The following is an 18,145-nucleotide window of genomic DNA, read 5'->3' as shown; positions in this document are numbered from 1 at the left end:
CGAGCGCTCACCTGGCTCCTGCTCGCCTCCAGCACTCGAAGACACAAAATGGAGTTGACGCTACCTGGCTGAGGAAGTCCAGTGGCGCTCAATATAATGCTTTACCTGAAGTTTTTGTTTGTGTGTTAGATAAATTAATAGTAGTTACATCGACTGAGACACCTTGAAGAGAGGATTCAAAATGTTTTGGAGGCTAATATTCGCCGCTTTAATGGCAACAGGTGAGTTGGCATTTTCTGTTTTAGCCAAACAGGGTGGGCCCTCTTCCGCGAGACGTACTTTGATAAATACTGCTTCTCCTGTGTCCTGAGTCTTTACATTTTTGACACGTTTTTGTTCGTTTTTTCTCTTGTAGTCACAGTTTTGGGGATATTTAAATCCATGTAGGTAATTATTTACTGCGAAATAGTATTAAATTACCAGACAAACAAGAATATAACAAGCTCTTAGAAAACAAAACAAAACAAACAGAAAAAACAAGAGTATTCTTGATGGTTGTGGTTTTTTTTATATACCGCGAATAGTTTTTTGTTGAAATTGGTATTTTGTGTATGAAAATTTACCACTGTAAAAAAAAAAAAAAAAAAAACCCTGTAAACAAAACCCCCTCGATCACAAGGTTGTTGTAAACGTCACCTATAAAATGTAAAACATGTATTAAATGCTTTTACAGCGTCTTTATTTTACATTATATCTAATGTGGTGTCATATTTCCATAAGTAACACTGATACTAGAGCTACTTGTTTGTTGCTGTTGTGCAGCGCGTGCAGGGCCTTAAAGGTAAACGAACACCAGTAAGAATAGTTAACATAGTTTAGTGAATTGGGGGGTGCACGAGATTCAAACATTACACTTGAAGCATGAGACAGCTTGTTACACCCACAATGCTGAGTAGTCTCTGGTTGTGCGCTCTCATAAACCCACTCACTGTGAATTTAGGTCATTGACATACTTGTTTTGTGCCACATAAAAGGTACATGCATTAATAATGCAGTTTCTCACAGTTCTCTTATTTTTTTTTATTAATAAATCCTGTGTGGCACCATATTACTGTTAGATTTTTTTATTTATTTAAAAAATGTAAAGACTCATTTCTTTGTTAAGTCTGCTTGGAAAAGTTAATGCATCTAAAACTACACCTGGAACACATTTTGTTGTGCTGTGTCATATAGTTCCTTATATGGGCCTGTACATTTAAAAATAGCCACCCTGCTTAAATCAGAACAGACAATGCAGCTAACAAGCAAACATTGTAAACACATGTTATTATAAATATTTATGTCACTGTCAACAAATCCTGTGAAAGCACCAACATGACAGGTCTGCTATCTAATGTCTTTTCTCAGAAATGTCATGCATTGTGCATTTTGTAATTGACTTAGCTGGAAAGGTCAGGCTGAAAACAGAGCGTGCATGAGGTGACTCATCACACCCACTCTCGGTGATACTAGTAGTGGTGAAGAAAAATTTGTTTTGTCATGAACCACACCCTTGGGGTACTGAAGACAAATTTTTTACCCAATATTACAAATATGTGTAACATGTTAATGATGATAATGATCATCCTCCACCAACCAGTCCCATCCATGTAAAACTGTATTTTTTTAAATTCTTTCTAGAGTCCACTGTGGCCATTTCAGTGCAGTGCCCTACGAAGAGGTACATCGTCATCCTCTTCCAGCCTGTCACCCTCACCTGTAACTACCAGACAACCGCGACTCAGTCTCCTGTTGTCACATGGACATACAAATCATATTGCCGGGACCCCGTCCAGGCTGCACTGAATCCCAGCAGCGCAGATAACATCCTGTCTCAGAACAACCCCAACTATGACCCCAACATCGAGTGTGCCGACAGCCAGAGGACGGTGCGCATCGTGGCCTCCAAGCAAGGCAGTGGCGTTTCCCTCGGCACGGAGTACCAGGGCCGCAAGATCAGCATCATGAACAGTGAGTTGATCAAAACCTAAACTCTGCAATCCCATTCAGATGTATAGTAAAAACTGGATGTTGACTTGACAGTTAGAATTAGTTTAAAATGTAATTTTAATGTAAATTATATAATGCTATGAAATTAGTCACGGTAAATACAGATTACAATACAGATACAAAAGAGCCACAATTGTTAGTCAGTCAACAGAAATCCACAGTTCAGCAATCAATACTTTCCTATTATGTCAGAGGTGTGAACAATTCTCTTGAATTTCTGTGTAGAGCTGCTCTTGAGACTCAATCAGCATGACATGACAGCATCATGACGGTAGGATTTGTTGTATTAGATTGCATTAGTTTGAGCTTGGTTTTCCTAATGAACTGACAACTGAGTGTATATTGATATTGTGTTAAAATGTCATACAACAGACGTCAACACAACTACATGGATGAGGGTTCAGCAAGTACAGGTGTGAGTAAGGGGTAACGCATTAGCTGAGACTTAACAGTTATTAGTGAAGCGACTACGCTGGTTTTAATGACAAAGGCATGAGCTCGCTCTATTTTTTAGATCATTCACGTACAGAGAAGAAAAACTTGCTGCATCCTCAGTGTCCCCAGTGAATTATACCAGGTCTTCTTTCACATATGAGAGTCGTGAGTCATCTTCATCTGGCCCTTATTATTTCATCCTCCCTTTCACCCACCACCCACCACCCCCCACCCCCAGACACATTCTGTTTCCAGAGAAGTGGTGCTTCCCCAACACACACACACACACACACACACACACACACAGCTGTGCAATGCTCCTTTGAAGTTTTTCCAAACTCTCTTTTATACGTGTGGAGAATTGCATTTTTAAAATTCATTAGTGGAACCACATCACTGGAATTTATGCAATGTTCACCACTGTGCAATTTATCAAAATAAGCTGAGAAAGAAAACACTGAAATCATAATTTTATAGATGTAAAGATGAGGCTGCAGAAGAACACGCACACATATTCTGCTATTATAAGATTTAATGATTAAATAATAATAAAAAAATCAAACCTGTGCATCTGTTTTTCTTTTTTTTTTTCCACAGACGCTGATCTGAACATCGCACAGACCGCATGGGGCGACAGTGGCGTCTATATCTGTTCTGTGGTCTCGTCACAAGACCTTACAGGGAACGGCCAAGACTACACAGAGCTTATTGTCCTCGGTGAGTGAGCGTCATAAGTGTATTGACTCCCTGCCACACGTACACACACATGTCTGCTTCCCCTTTTCTTGGCTTTTCTGATCCTAATTCACATGTGCAGCTATGAGGTTTAATAATCAAGGACAGACATCTTCAGTTCACTCATTTTTGCCTGCCACGTTTTATAGGTGGTGGATGAACTAGTCTTTGGGTAGATTTACAGTAAAGACAGAAGCTGCGTTCAGAATAAGTCTGTAGGGTCATGATTTGTAAGCGGCGAAACCGAAACCACGGGGCACATTAAAGTAATTGTGGCTTTATCTTTCTTTCACAGAGAGAAAGTCAAATACTACTGACCTCCTGCCTGGCATTGACTTACTGGTCATGGAAGGTAGTACAAGCCCCTTGATATAGCTCAGTCATGTTTTACTCCTACACTAGACGGGTATGAGGGAGGGCGAGGTGCAGTTGTTATAAAGATGGGACTGACAAACATTTCTTAACATCCAAACTGCAATGCTTGAGGTCACTCAGCTTGACAGTTTAGACCTTCAGTAGCTTTCAGGCCAAGATCTGCCTTCATGTGCACGATTTCAGACAAACAACTATGAACACACCCCTGAATTCAAGCTAAAAACATCCTGTTGATGATGTGAAACTGTTCTGCTTATGATATGTTTCACCTGCATCCAACTTTCTCTACCTCTCACACTCTTGTTGTCTACCCCTGCTTCTCTCTTGAATGTGGCTCAGCTCCCATGTGTGACTTTCAGTGGTGATTGCAGATGGTCTGTGGCTACCCGGTTGCAACAAAAGGACATTCAGCACACATTTCCTTATCAGTGTGCCCAGCGAAATAATGTTTTTCTTTCCCCTCTGTGCCTTGCTAATCCATTTTCCATTATACTTGTTTCATTTAACAAACAATATCTCCCCTTTTCTTTGCTGTTTTCGTTTCTGTCCTAAGTGACGTGCTGCCTGAGCTAACTTGCAGAAAAAACATAGCTTGGTTTACGAGAAAGAACTGGCTTTACCGGTTTGACAAAATGTTTAAAAGACCCAAATTACCACTCGTGCTAACATGCTCTGTGATCTGAACAGCCACATCAATGATCATCCGATGATTCAAACCGGATTGTTTTGGATTTTTAAGCAGTAAGCGTCAGAGGTGTGATTAGACCGTGGTGCTCCGAGAGTCTAGACTGACTCGGTCAACTAACAAACTTCTGCTACTTTCTAGTTGAGTGCTCTACAGGGATGCATTTACATATCACTGCCTACACACTGCCTAGAGATTTTCTGTTCAAATAGAAAATCCGACCAAAGCGGAATTTCTGTTGTTCTAATACAGTGAGTCACACAGAAGCAAATATTTATTTATAGACAGCTCTGTCTGTAGTTCTGGTCTGAAAACTAACATAAGCTTGGTGTGTGTGTCCCTTTATTGTATGAATATGAATAGAACGGAAAAGGCAGAAAATGTCTTTTATTTTCCTTTTTTTTATTTTTGTATTTAAAAAATCTTTAATATAAATCTATCTCATGCCGGTTCACACAGACTGGCTCCTGGTTGTTTTGGTGGTGTTGGGCTTCCTGTTGCTGCTGATGCTGATTGGGATCTGCTGGTGTCAGTGCTGTCCACATACCTGCTGCTGCTACGTCAGCTGCCCCTGCTGTCCAGACCGCTGCTGCTGTCCACGAGCACGTAAGTACCACTTGTAATCTTTACTTTACCGCATGTCACCCAGGGCTGGGTGTCACTCTTCACTTCACACTTCAGGTAGTATATTTTTTGGGTTGTCTGAGCGTCCTGAGCGCGATGTACAGTACCACCTTGGGGGAATTTCTAAATTTGGTACGAGCTTTCACTATGACTCAGGGATGAGCTGACACGTTGTTAACTCATAACTCAAGAAATAATATGCTAATCATGACACAATTTAACACAAATGCCTAATAGGATAAGATGATGCAGTGATGACATTTTATTTCCGAATGGTCAAAGGTCAACTTCATTGTTCTGCTAAAATGCCTCTGGCCATTATTCAGCGCTGTAACTCTGAAGGGGAGATTTTGTCCATAAACTCGACTGGCTTGCAGAGGAATACAACGTGAGGCAGTAATTCTAGTTTAGACTGAATGAAGTGTCTGAATCTGCCGGTAGCAAACACTGCCAAGTACCAGAAGTTGTCATCGAATGTCTGGTCGGATTCACATGTCTGCATTGAACATGTATGATTTTTGGCACGTTTTGTCAAATGATTAAAGGTTAGTACATGTACATGTTTACATTCCTCATATAGTATCTGGGTTAAACTTGTTGAAAAACCACAACAAAGGATGGATTAAATTATACTTTCCAACTGTTTTGTTAGTTAAATCTACTTGAAAAACAAAAAATTCAATTTCATTAGAAATGTATTTAATCAGGTAATCTCACTACATACAGACAGCATCAGAAACACTAACTGACCGCTCGAAAAAAGGAGTTAAAAGTTTAAATTCATCCGACGAGAGGAGGTGTTGCAGAGCACTGCAGCGCACTCTTCCCAAGCTCAGTATTTATTTGTGGTGTGACAGAGATTAGCCAGTCCTGGTATCTTTTTAATATGTGATATAAGATGTCATACACTGAGGCAGCTTTACACAATGATGACACAATATTCATCTCCTGTAATGAAAGGAGGTGCACTACAGGTGTAACTGGAGCTGTTTTAAGGTAGAGTGAGCAGCGCCAGAGTACGGGATGGTCGAGCACTGACATGATGAGTGATTTCATCTGCGGTTGAGAAATGTTTTTGTGTCTGTGTCCTTACAATGATGCATAACATAACTGAGTGAAACAAATGACTGTCTTGGTGTGGTGTGATTATGTCATTCAACACAATTAAATGTCAAATTGCAAATCCTGTAACTACACGAAAATGGGTCCTCTATTATTTTGATATCAGTACTCAAACTTGGGTATTAAAAAATTGAAGTGTTGCAGCCAGATTAAAAAATGGAGAGTTGTTTAATCTTACTAAATTTTTTCATGTCACCGACTCCTGCACTTATACTGTTGTGCTTCTTTATGTGCCTGATTTCCACAGCTTACTTCAGGATTGTTTAAACTGTGGTTCAGCTAACCAATGCTGATAAAGCACAATTTTAGTTTCCATTTTCATCGCTGATCAGAAAGATTAGATTCCATGAAACAGTATTGAACTTTTAAAGCGACAGTGAACGACTCTTTGATATGCACTTATTTGCTTTCTTGTTGGGAGTTAGATGAGAAGCTAGACATGTTTGTATGATAAATACAAAGCTAGAGCCAGCTGGCTTAGCTTAGCATAAAGACAAGGGAACGGGGAAATGTGAAAAAGGCACCTCTAAAGCTCATTTATTAACTATATATTTTGCTAAATCCCAAGAAAAACATGTTAAAATGACAAGCAGTGGGTTGAGCAGGCGCCCCATATGTAGAGGCTTCAGTCCTCGCTGCAGTCGGCCCCGGTTCGAATCCTGCATCGGACGGCCCTTTACTGCATGTCATTCCCCCTCTCTCTGCCTCCCCATTTCCTGTCTCTCTCTACTGTGCTATCAATAAAGGCATAAAAAGCCCAAAAATATACTTAAAAAAAAAAAAAAACAAGCTGTGGTATTATGGGTTCTATTTGTTGGGTTTCCCCTGAATTTTATTGGCTTTCAACAGTTGCTGTGTGTTTTTTATTTATGTTCCTGCAAACCACGATCTAAGTAAGTATGTCTGTGTTTGTCTTCTGCACAGTGATGCTTTTGCATTTCCCTCCACAACTAACTGTCTTCTGTTATGTCATAGTGTATGAGGCGGGAAAAGCAGTGAAGAAAGGTCTGCCCAGTCAATATGCTCCCACCCTCTATGCTCCCAGCATGTATGCTCAGCCTGCATACAGTGGCCCCTTAATGAACCAGCCTGTCATGCCTCTGCTTCCTCTACCCAACGGAGCTGGACCCCCACCTCCCCACAACGGCTACAGTCGTGAATATGACGGCGCCAGTTCAGGTGAGAATTACTGGCATTAAAACAAGACTTGTGCTGCTTGATTTACTGATGGGCACATTCTGTAGCAGGGCTCATTTGGTGTTGAATTTGAGTGCGCATGATCAGTTAAATTCTGTCAACTGAAAACACAAGTGTCATAAAGTTGCTTTGATGTGTCTGTGCAGTTGGACATGGCTCCCAGGTGCCTTTGCTGCACGACCAAGACGGCGGCGGAGACCACAGTGAGTAAATGGAGCGGAAAAAACCACACAAACACTCTTTGGTATTTTTGTGGGTGGGGTATTCTTGCCTTGCCACCTGCACCGACAGTGTAAAGAAAATGATACCGAGAACTAATCTCGCACGTTTCCACTTTCTTGAAATGAGTTAGACTGATCAGATTTTTTTTTTTTTTTTTTAATAAAATGACAACATTTGGACCGTAGTTAAAGTGACTTGATATTGATGGTGATTGCTTGCTCTGCTCAAAATATGATGTGATTATGTTTAAATATTACCAAGCTATTTTCGCTGAACAACCCCCCCCCCTGGATCACACCTTGTGAAGGAGTATCAGGGCCATGGGTGAGAAAATGGATGGCTTTTCTCATCATGCACTTTCAAGAAAAACAGTCGATATGTCGAGAATAAAGTCGATCTGAATCAGAAGAGGAAGATTTTTTTTTTTTTTTTAATTTTGCCTTTCGAGAGTAAAGTCTAAATGTCGAGAATAAACTTGACACTTAGAGATTAAAATCGACCTTTTAGAGATGACATCGATGCGTATGACTGCCTCTACAAAATGCCTTGTATAGATGAACTGATGAAATTGTACTTCAGAATCGGCTTTAGCAACAAAGGTAAATTCTTTCTCTTTTGGCTCATAAACACGGTGCAGTTGTCGGCATCGGGACTGAAGAGATTGTGCATAAAACTGCGTCAGTTCGGGCTTGGAAAAGGTGGCCGCATTAGTGCAAACTGAAATAGCGGGTGATGGATAAATGCAAGGATATCATTGGTTACACCTGCGTGCAATTCAGGGGGGATATGTTGTATCACAAGACACAATAAGACAACTGATGAAGTTGTTCCTGAAGGTGTGGAGCTCCGGCGGGCGGCGTCTGACACGAAGGCATCACCGACGCGCTGTGGCGCATCGATTAGTACGATAAGCTGAAGCAGTATGGCATTGCTATCAATGGTTGTATTGATCGATTTAGTCGCTAAGTAGTGTGGACGGCGGCCCACAGAATAAACAACGACCCGAAAGTAATAGCAGACTACTTCCTCACATCCATTAGGCGCTTGGGAGGATGCCCGGAGCGACTGCGCGCTGACAGGGGCACGGGAAATGCACCTGGGGGGCATTTTGACTTTATTCTCGAAATGCAAAATAAAGAAAAATGCCCCTCTTCTGAGTCAGTTCGACTTTTTTCTCGACATTATGACTTTTTTTTCTCGAAGTGAATGATGAAAAAAAAAATCTTCCTCCTCATTTTTTTCCCCTCATCCATGGCCCTGATACTTCTCCGTACATACCCACCTTGTTTCCTCTGTCCTTTTTAACGCATAGCTTTTGTTTGTGTAAAACCCCATTGAAATTACACTTTTATTCATATAAATGTTTTTCACTTCTCTTGTGATAAGGATTCTGATGTATATGAATGTGATTAGATGATTATGATGTTACTAGCCAGTTTGCTCTGTACAGTATTTCCCTAATTTCCTTCCTGTGGGTGTTGTATTGGACTTGTATATGGTTTGAATTTGCTCATTAAGTTAGAGGAAGCTGTGACTTCAGAGTTCAGGTGCTCAGTGATGATCAAAACACACTGGGCCTCGTGCAAAAACCACTCATGTCAACACATTTGTTTTTAAGTTGCGAGTGATTCAAGAGAGTTTCATTTATCAATTTTTTTCATATCTACATTTTTCTCTGAGGTATGAACGAAATGTAGGACTGGTCCAGATCTGATTCAACCTGACTGAGTTTGGAGTTTAAATATGACACTTTTATTTTAGTTAGAGAAATAATACAGTTCAGTAGTTGTTTGAAAAAGTCCCCTCAGTTCGACAGCTGCAGGGTCTTTATGTAGGTCGTTGTGCTCTGCTGCATGATACTGGACTAAATTATGTCTTTGTGAGCAGGTGATATTCATCAGGCTGAAATGTGTGAATTATAACAAGTTTGTGCAGTTAAGAGAGTTTGGTGAATCTTACTTGAAACACTCGTATGTGCAAGACAGGTTTAAGATAAAAGGATATGAAAATGTTCTTGCATGATGCGCATTGATTCAATGTATTTGCATGAGGCTGCAGGATCTGAAATCTGCCCCCCCCTTCTATACAGCTCGCAGTGGGTATCGTATCCAGGTGGACCCTGATGGGAACGCCACACGTGCCATTTACTATATGGAGAGGGAGCTGGCCAATTTGGACCCATCAAGACCTACCAACTACAACCGCTGTGAGTGACTGATCACTTCATGCTGTTCTGGTCACAGCTTTATGCCAGCTGTGTTACAGACTACTGTGGGGAAAAAACAAAACAAAAAAAACTTCTGGTAATAGGTGGTAATCATGCCACGCAGAGCCGGGCAACAGTTACAGATGGCTTCTGATCATTTCATTTTGGAGCATCAGCAAAGAAAAGTGACATAAACAAACTGAGCTGTTACCAAACATGACAGACTGTTGTGTTATTTTTGGTAATTTGAGAAGAACAAGTTGAATCCCATCCCCTGCGATAATGGTTGAACATTAATGAGAAACATTTTTTCCAGTAACAAAATATGCTACAATTTTGCATATGCAAAATCACATAACTAAGCACTAAAACAATCTGGTTAATTAAATACATTGAACTGTTTTCCACTGTAGCTGATTTCAGTGGGGAAAACCGTCAGCAGCAGTGCAGTAAATGTTTCATCTACACTAAAGGCAGCGGACTCTGTTTCACTTTTAATGAAATGGATGTCTTCTCGTCTGTTGCCACTGAGAACTTTCGGTTCAGGTCAATGTTTTCAACGTTTTATCTGTAGCTACAAATTACTTTCTTCTTACGCAAAGCAATACATCACAAGACAGAAACAAACTAGTTGACTGGCACAAACTTGTCACCGTAACTTATTGCGCGTTAGTTTTGTTTTGTAATGATTCAAATACACACAGCAACATTCAACTAAAATATACACAAAATTGAGAAGTGAAATGTAACGTATTTTATGGAAAAAAATGTACTGTATTAACTGTAATATAAAAACCTCAAACATGAGAGCTGCAGACTGCGGTAGCTACCTAATTTGCATATCCTTAAAGCAGACACTGTTTTATTGATTCTGTCCAATTTACCATCTCTGCTCCGTTTGCCTCCCTCAGTGGAAAATATGAGTGAAGTCAGCTCCCTGCATGATAGCTTGGAGCCTCGAGGCCGGGGGGGTCGTTCCCAACCTCCACCTTTGGCCACGGTCTATGACCAGGATGAAGCGATGAGCACCATCAGCAGTGTTTCGCAGCACGGCCGCCGTCGTGATGACCACCCACGCCGCGGGGGAGGCCAAATGGGGGGTCATGTACGCGCCCGCTCCATGGACAACCTCGATGATATCGGACGCCGCTACGACCGAGACAACTACTCACCACACCGCCGCCCAGATGAGCCCAGAGGAAGGAGAGGGTGAGTCTTATTTCAGAACACAGATGGGTTTGTTTTTCAGTTGCAAGACGTACCTTTTACTGCATATCTTAAAAATTATTCTAAACTCTCAAATATTGATCAACCTCAAAAATCCAGTATCAGTTGGCCTATTGTCTCAACCTCCCATGTAACAGCTGATTATTATAGATGTTTTCATAACATTAGTAGCATTGGCCCTGTTCAAACCAGGTATTTACATCCAGCTCAGGTGATCTGATCACAAGTGAACAGCTCCATGTACAACGCACCCAAGACTCATTGAGGACGCATCTGAGATCGTATCGCTCAGACCACATTCAAAGTTGGTCGGGGCCACACGTAGTCACATTCTTTTCTTTTCAAATCCTGTTGTCCTCTGACAACAGGATTTGTGCAATTTTATGGAGTCTCAAAATATACTTAGTGTTATTTTGCCATGCATTTTCAAATTTTTGTATCGTCATCAACATGGATCATGCGTAAAATTAAGCTATTCAATTGTCATTCATGCATGACGGCTAATTATTACTATTTCAATTTAATAAAGACAATGTTACACAAGCCGATCTAAGAGATCTCTCCTAAAGGCCGTATGTCCTGTTCACACCTGCTATTTATTCGTCTTCAGTGATCCGATCACAAGCGGTCAGCTCCAAATTCGTCAGTTCACACCTGGCTTTAAAATGCGTCACCACATGCGTCTTGATTGACCACTTGTGATCGGATGCCACCTAATCTCATCTCCCCGCTTTATGCACAGGCACGTGTAGGCTATGAGTTGTTGTTTTTAGCCAGGTCCCCTGTGTGTGTGTGTGTGGTGTGTGTGTGTGTGTGTGTGTGGGTGGGGGGGTGGGAAAATGAGCGGAGAAGTGAGACTTGGGTGGCTTGAGACATGTGGAAAAGCATTTTAAAGCCAGGTGTGAACAGTTTATTATGTTTAATTTGAAACAGCACCCTGCACTACAGTGATATTACTCAATTTTACTTTTGTGTGTGTGTGTGTGTGTGTGTGTGTGTGTGTGTGTGTGTGTGTGTGTGTGTGTGTGTGTGTGTGTCCAAAATTGAAGAGGTCTGAGTGCTTCCTGAAGCTGTTTTATTGTGTTGTACATTTGATGTTAAGAAGAATAATGGTGCATTGGTAAATGCACAACACAGTTAAGTGTGCATGCATGCGTGTATTTGAAATGTTGCCCAAAATAGAGACAACAGTTCTGTACAAGTGCATCATTGTAATGATGACTGCATTACAAAAAAATACCTTAAAATACCTTTCATTTGCACCTCTTTTTATTTTGCTGTGGTTTGCATGCTTGTGGTTAGGTTCGGTTAAACATGTACTTTCAGGATTTCTCAGAACACGGCTTCTTTGTATCACCTGATGCAAATTCTGGTAATGAAGAATCTCTGGGGTGTCAACCTCAGCTTCTCTTTCGTCTTTCATTCGGCTACTATGTTTGTGAACATGTTCATGATGTGGGAGCATGTCCTCTCAGATTATACATACATCTTTATCCTCATCATTTTCACATATTCTGTGTAATGCCTTTAATTTTATTAAGAGTTTGTAGCCATTCCTCCATTGCTGCAGGTAATGTGAGGTAGATTCAAAAGTGACACTTTTGATAGATGAAATGAAAAGTTTATAGATGGATCTCAAGTCAGAACAATTCTCAGAAACAAGATCAGTGGCCTTCCAGTTATTGTGGTGCACTGGGTGGGGTTTCCCAAACTAATATGCGAGTACATGCTGGTAACTTTGGTGGTTTAAACTGTAAGCACAGGTTCAGCTGAGCTGCATCACAAAAGTCTAATTTCTCCTAGCAATATTATCAATATTATATTAAAATTGCCATCTGTTTTTTTAAATGAATTTCCTCAGAAACACTATCACTGTCTGAATGATGGCACTTTCTCAGCACCATTCATTTGATCATTTACAGCCTCGTTTCACTTTTAACAAGCATCAGTTGATTATAAGGGCTTAAAACTTGTTAGAAATGAATTCTATATACTATACAGATAAATAGAATTCCTGAATCAATAATCAAAACAATACATGAGCATAGTGAACAAACAAGGAACATGATTTTAAAAGCCACTGATGTAGTTTTGCAAATTGTCATAAAAAGGTTGATGGAGGCTTCGTGCAAAATGTAGCTTGTAAAAGAGGCACAAAGAGGTTATGCATTCATTACATTTCCATATCACATTACTGTGTTGAAATATGAAATGCTTTCCAAACATGGACGGCTGGTGGCTCTTTGCTGATTATATATATATATATACCTCTTATATGCACGTCCTTCACTTTTTTTTGTCATCTTTAACCTGGAATAAATATTTTATTTGCATCATACTGTATTTGTAAATCACTGTCCTAAGACTCTCAGTCTCTCCTTTATATTTGATTTTCATACAAAAGCCAACCGTACGATGCCGGTCTAATCTTGAGTTCATGAGTTTTTGCTCTGAGCACTTGGCCACACTTGACATGAACCATTTCCAAAGTATGCTCACTAACTACTTGCAGTAGTGAAATAATCTGTTGGAAATGGCCAGAAATCACAATTTGTAGTTTATTTTATTTTATTTGTTTATTCCTCGGCACAGTTCACATAAATAAACATTGCTGTAAATTTCCCAGAATGAGTCAAAAGGCTCAGCAGTGAGGTTCAAGAGTCACTTGAACTTCAACTTGTTTAAAACTCAATTCCGCCGCAAGTCTAATGAGAAACAGCCCTAGTACGTTTCTTTTTTCCCCTAAATTTGTTTCGTGTCTTTAGGTCTGATGATGAGTGGAGCAGCAGCGCCCGCAGCGGTTACAGCCGAGACTATGATGACCGCAGGCGTCGAGACTACTCCCCTGACGGTCGTCGAAGAGGAGAGGGAGGAGCCTACAGTGGCCTCGCAGGGAGACGCAGCCGCAGCCGTGATGATCTGATGGACCTGGAGAGGGATCGCCGACGTGGCGGTGGAGCCAGGGGCGGGCGAGATGATTATGACGACAGCTTCTTGCGAGAGGCTATGGAGAGGAAGAAGATGGGCGAGCAGCAGCGGGCACGCAGCCGGGAGCGCCTGGACAGCGAGAGTGACCGCTCGGATCGGGGGAGGGCACCTCGCGGTGCCCCCCCTCTTCCTCTCACCCCGCCCTCTGGATACCTGGGTCGCCGTGGTGACTACCCACCTCCTCCGCCACCACCGTACAGTGAAGATGAAAGTGTGTCATCTTCAAAGAAAAGCAACCTCCGCAAGGTGAGTCACAGCAAAACTCATTGTTCATTCCTAAGCTCAAGTTTCACAGTGACATCAACTGTAATGTCTTTATTTAACAGAGAGAAATCTGTCACTCATTTACACTGTTTACGCGTCTTATTAATAGTTCAATGTTGTATTCAATCTTCTAATCATCATCATCTAATATCATATTTCCAATATTTTGTCCATCTGATTTATATGAATTAAGGTTGACAAAATATTAGGAACACTCAGTAAATGATTCAACATCCTCTTAATAAAAACAGAACATTATAATTCCTGTTAATTTATTGCAGAGGAATAAAGGTTTTAAATAGACCCTAACAAATGCACTTTTTACTCCAGTTTGATTAACATTGTTAAAAACTGCAGCTGCTTTAGGTCATTTTAACCACTTTTTAAAAAATTAAATGATATATTGTGACCTGTTTTTAAGACCTACGTCTTCAGTGGGAATGAATGAGACTGAGACTACCTCAATTACAATTAATGAATGATTACTATGGCACTTATCGGCCTCTCTTTATTTTTCTTTAACCATGCACACTTCATATTCAGCAATGTGTTTGTGCTCCGAGTGTTTGGATTTGATTTCTTTTTGTTTGGCGGCGTCTTCACTGAGGCCAAAACGCGCCCAAACGATGGACATGGCGTTGTTTGTAGGTAGAAGCTGCACGGGTTGAGGCTCAGTGTTTGAGTGAACGCTGTCTAACGTTAGTTGGATGAGGCTGAGGCAAACACAATGTAGTGTTTTTTTTGAAGGGCACAGTTCATGTACATATGCAAGTGTTAACCAAATTAACCAACATGCTTTAATTGCCGAGCCCTAAATCATTGTTGGTTTTGTTTCATGGATTTGACAATAAGAAGATTACAGAACATTGCCAGCCTTGTCCCTAATGTCTGATTGAAGCACCTAAAATGTGATTAAATTATGATTTTTGTTTGGTATTACTTGGTCCATTTTCAACTGGATCATCAACATCACTTTTCTTATCTTCCAGAATGGAGCTGTGAGTCGGGAGAGCCTGGTTGTGTAACCATGACGTGAACAACCTGTCCAATGATGCAGCTTTGATGCACCTAAAATAAAGGACCAGATGATTTCTAAGACTAAATATTAGTCACACTGCTGATTTTTATATTGCATAATTTACAGTAAACTTATTACAAATTGATGCTAAATGTGTATGTATACTTTTCTAACAGGAAGAAGGTTCATAGATGAAATTTTATGTGCCTTTTCATATATAAAAGATTGTGGCTGCCACAAGTGCCTTAGAGTGTACAGAATTTAACAGGTAGATTTGAAAGTGAAATTGTTGCATAATTCTGTGTAAAATTGTTCATGTAAACCTGCTCCAGCAGTGCTTTAAACGTTCAGCTGATACAGGTACTCGTGTAGAGTTGTAGGGGTTTGTGGGCTTTTGTGTTTGTTTTGTTTTAATTTTGCTTGTGAAAATTGTTTTTATAAGAGAAGCTGCTGCTTTCAGTTGTGTTGGAGTGAGCTCCAGGCTTTTAGTCTCAGAAAAAATGTGTTTTTGTATTTTTGTTCTTTGTTTTCTTTTCTTTTTTTTATACAGACTTTCAGTTTTAACCTATAGTATATTGTACAGCCAAGCAGTAGTAGGCTCATAATATGCAAATTATGTCATGAAACCTAATTTTACAATAAAGGTCTCCATTGCCAGGCCATTCACTGTATTTGACTTGCAGAGTTTTACCACTAGATGACACCATCTTGTTGGTCTGTAATTTAACGGCACCGTGAGCTGCAGAAGTAATGACGCTACAGACCTTCTGCTGTTGCGTCTCTCTGGATCCTGTGAGGTATTAATCAGCAATGTAATGCTTAATACAAATCAAGACGTCTAAATTTAGATGCAGAGGGAGTTCTGACTGTTTATTATTGGGAGTTGAGAATGAACGTAAATCTGTTTAAGCTTTATATCATAAATGTATTAAATAACTACCATAGAGTTTAGTTGACGCCTTTGTGACAGTCAAGCTGAACTTGAAACTCTGCTGAGGTGAGTTATTACAGAGGTGTTGTATTACATCATACTTTACAAATGTTTCCACTACCTTTACTGCCAGTCATTAGTTTGTCCACTCAGATTAGGCCTACACAGTATATAATAATAGTAAGTTACAGTAAGTTTTAATATAAACTGGTATGCTACTATGGGTGTATAACAGAAGCAGCAGCAGTGTTCATCCTTTAAAGGGACTCAGGTGGGAAAACTACTGACCTGTATGACCTGGTCCCTACAAAACAGGTAAGAATACATTAAAAATCTCTCACAGTAAGAATTTAATTGTATAAAATCACACTATAAATCCTGCTGTTGTCTGTTTCAGGTGCTGTGCTTTCTATCACTTCATGGCAGCCATCTTAAAGGGTGGTTACAGTGACCAAGGTTTGTGCTAATCATCTCCTCTTAACCACACAGACGGTTTTAACAGCTGCAACAAACTGCTTTGTTTAAATTTGCATTGCCATGTTTCTCAATAAGAAAGCAAAGTCTGGAAACTTCATTCAATAAGACGTCAACTCTCACGTTTTGAAAGGTTGCGTCAAGCCTGACAGTTTTACTCTTGGAGGGATGTTCTGCCGACCCTTTTTATATTAGTGGAAAAGTTAGAGGGCACCACCACATGCCATATAAGACCAAAAGAGTTGAGCTGCTTCTGCTTTTTACTTGTCAGATTTCTGCATATTCCTCTCAGAAGGAAGTTTTCTTTCCACAGCTGACTTTCTGTGATTGCATTAAGACTCAACTGATGTCATAACTAATCATTCCGAGAAATCAAAACAAGAAAAGACGTCACCTTAGTTTGGTCATCCTGTTTGTAGCGGCTGCGGTTAGGAATAGGTTATTGTGGTATGCGCTCTACACAACTATTATTTAAAAACAGGTGAACTAGCACATTTTTATAACATAAAAAATGATTTTTATTGCTAGTGAGGGGATGTGATGCAAAAACATGATGAGCTGTTTCAGAAGAAGAAGGAAAAAAAAGCCTTAAAATGCAGCGGAGCAAGTAACAAGAGGCAAAGGATCAGACTATAATCGTACTGAGCAGCTCCCAGGTGTGAATGTGTGTAACTGTGAGTTTAAAAGACGTTTGTTCCTGGATAAATAAAGGTGAAACAAGGCCACTATACCATGAGCCTTATCACAGTTTATAGTGCTACTTGAGATCCATCAGAGTAAGAGCACAGTAATCTGAGGAGCCACACCTGGGTCCAAATTTCATCTTAAAGGGGAACTCCGCCAGTTTAGTATCACACCTCCATAAAACTGGGAGACTGAGAAAAGACGGACTTATAGAGGAATGATCAAAATTGATGCTGAAGCTGAGATACTTGTGTTAGTCACTAGTATGGGTTAAGCTCTGGAAATAATATCTGATCTTGCATTTCCCAGTGTGCAACCAGACTCACACTCCAAGTCTCTCACCACAGTGGTTCACTGCTGCTGACATCACTCTGACCTCACCTTTGGAAAATTAGTAAAAATGTGTTTGGGCTCAAATCTCAATCCCTGGTTTTTTTTTTTTTTTTTTTTTTTTTTTAAATAAGAAACGAAACTGTGCATTGTTAATATAGTTAAATTGTTATAAATAAATGAATACAAAATAAATAACTTGGATTATTCTTTATGAAATGATATAAATAAATATCTGCTGTCACTTCAATTAGCCTGCAGCCACAGACACAGACATGTACAGACATGCACAGACATGCATTGCTTTGTGGTCGTCTTGTATGCGTCTGGTTTTGTGTCTCTCTGCTGTCACTTTGTGGATGTTTTGCATTTGCACTTTATCACAACTTGAGCCTTATTTTTTTCAAGTTATAGGCATCACTTCCATTTGTAATAATATTTTCACTCAATACAGTAATTGCTAAGGTCTTAAGATGACCTACTGCACGTGACAGAGATCATGTGCAAGGACAGATTATTATGGGCACTTGGAGATAAAACTGAAAGTGTAGCCAGAGTTCAGTGGTTTAGATAATCAGGTAAAAACTGTTGGCTGGTTTACAACCTGTCGGATCATCTGACTGTTTCTTACGCAGTTGG

At 40.2% G+C, this 18,145-nt stretch overlaps 1 protein-coding gene across 2 annotated transcripts; it reads left to right on the top strand.

The window, feature by feature from the left end:
* The first annotated feature begins 35 nt into the window (after positions 1-35).
* Positions 36-15,749, top strand: lsr (lipolysis stimulated lipoprotein receptor). Of its 2 annotated transcripts, XM_056381499.1 has the most exons (11): positions 36-221; positions 1,621-1,950; positions 3,022-3,141; positions 3,455-3,511; positions 4,679-4,825; positions 6,941-7,144; positions 7,309-7,365; positions 9,474-9,590; positions 10,502-10,799; positions 13,583-14,051; positions 15,059-15,749. In XM_056381499.1, the coding sequence occupies exons 1-11, from the start codon at positions 182-184 to the stop codon at positions 15,092-15,094; spliced, it is 1,875 nt and encodes a 624-aa protein (XP_056237474.1). In that variant the 5' UTR covers positions 36-181; the 3' UTR covers positions 15,095-15,749. The 2 variants fall into 2 exon arrangements, with proteins under 2 accessions (XP_056237474.1, XP_056237476.1); XM_056381501.1 differs by lacking the exon at positions 3,455-3,511.
* Positions 15,750-18,145: the final 2,396 nt, after the last annotated feature.

The sequence above is a fragment of the Seriola aureovittata genome, chromosome 7 (assembly GCF_021018895.1).
Source record: "Seriola aureovittata isolate HTS-2021-v1 ecotype China chromosome 7, ASM2101889v1, whole genome shotgun sequence".
Lineage (NCBI taxonomy): Eukaryota > Metazoa > Chordata > Actinopteri > Carangiformes > Carangidae > Seriola > Seriola aureovittata.
The sequence above is the reverse complement of the archived record's forward strand: the minus strand, read 5'-3'. Positions and strand labels throughout refer to the sequence as shown.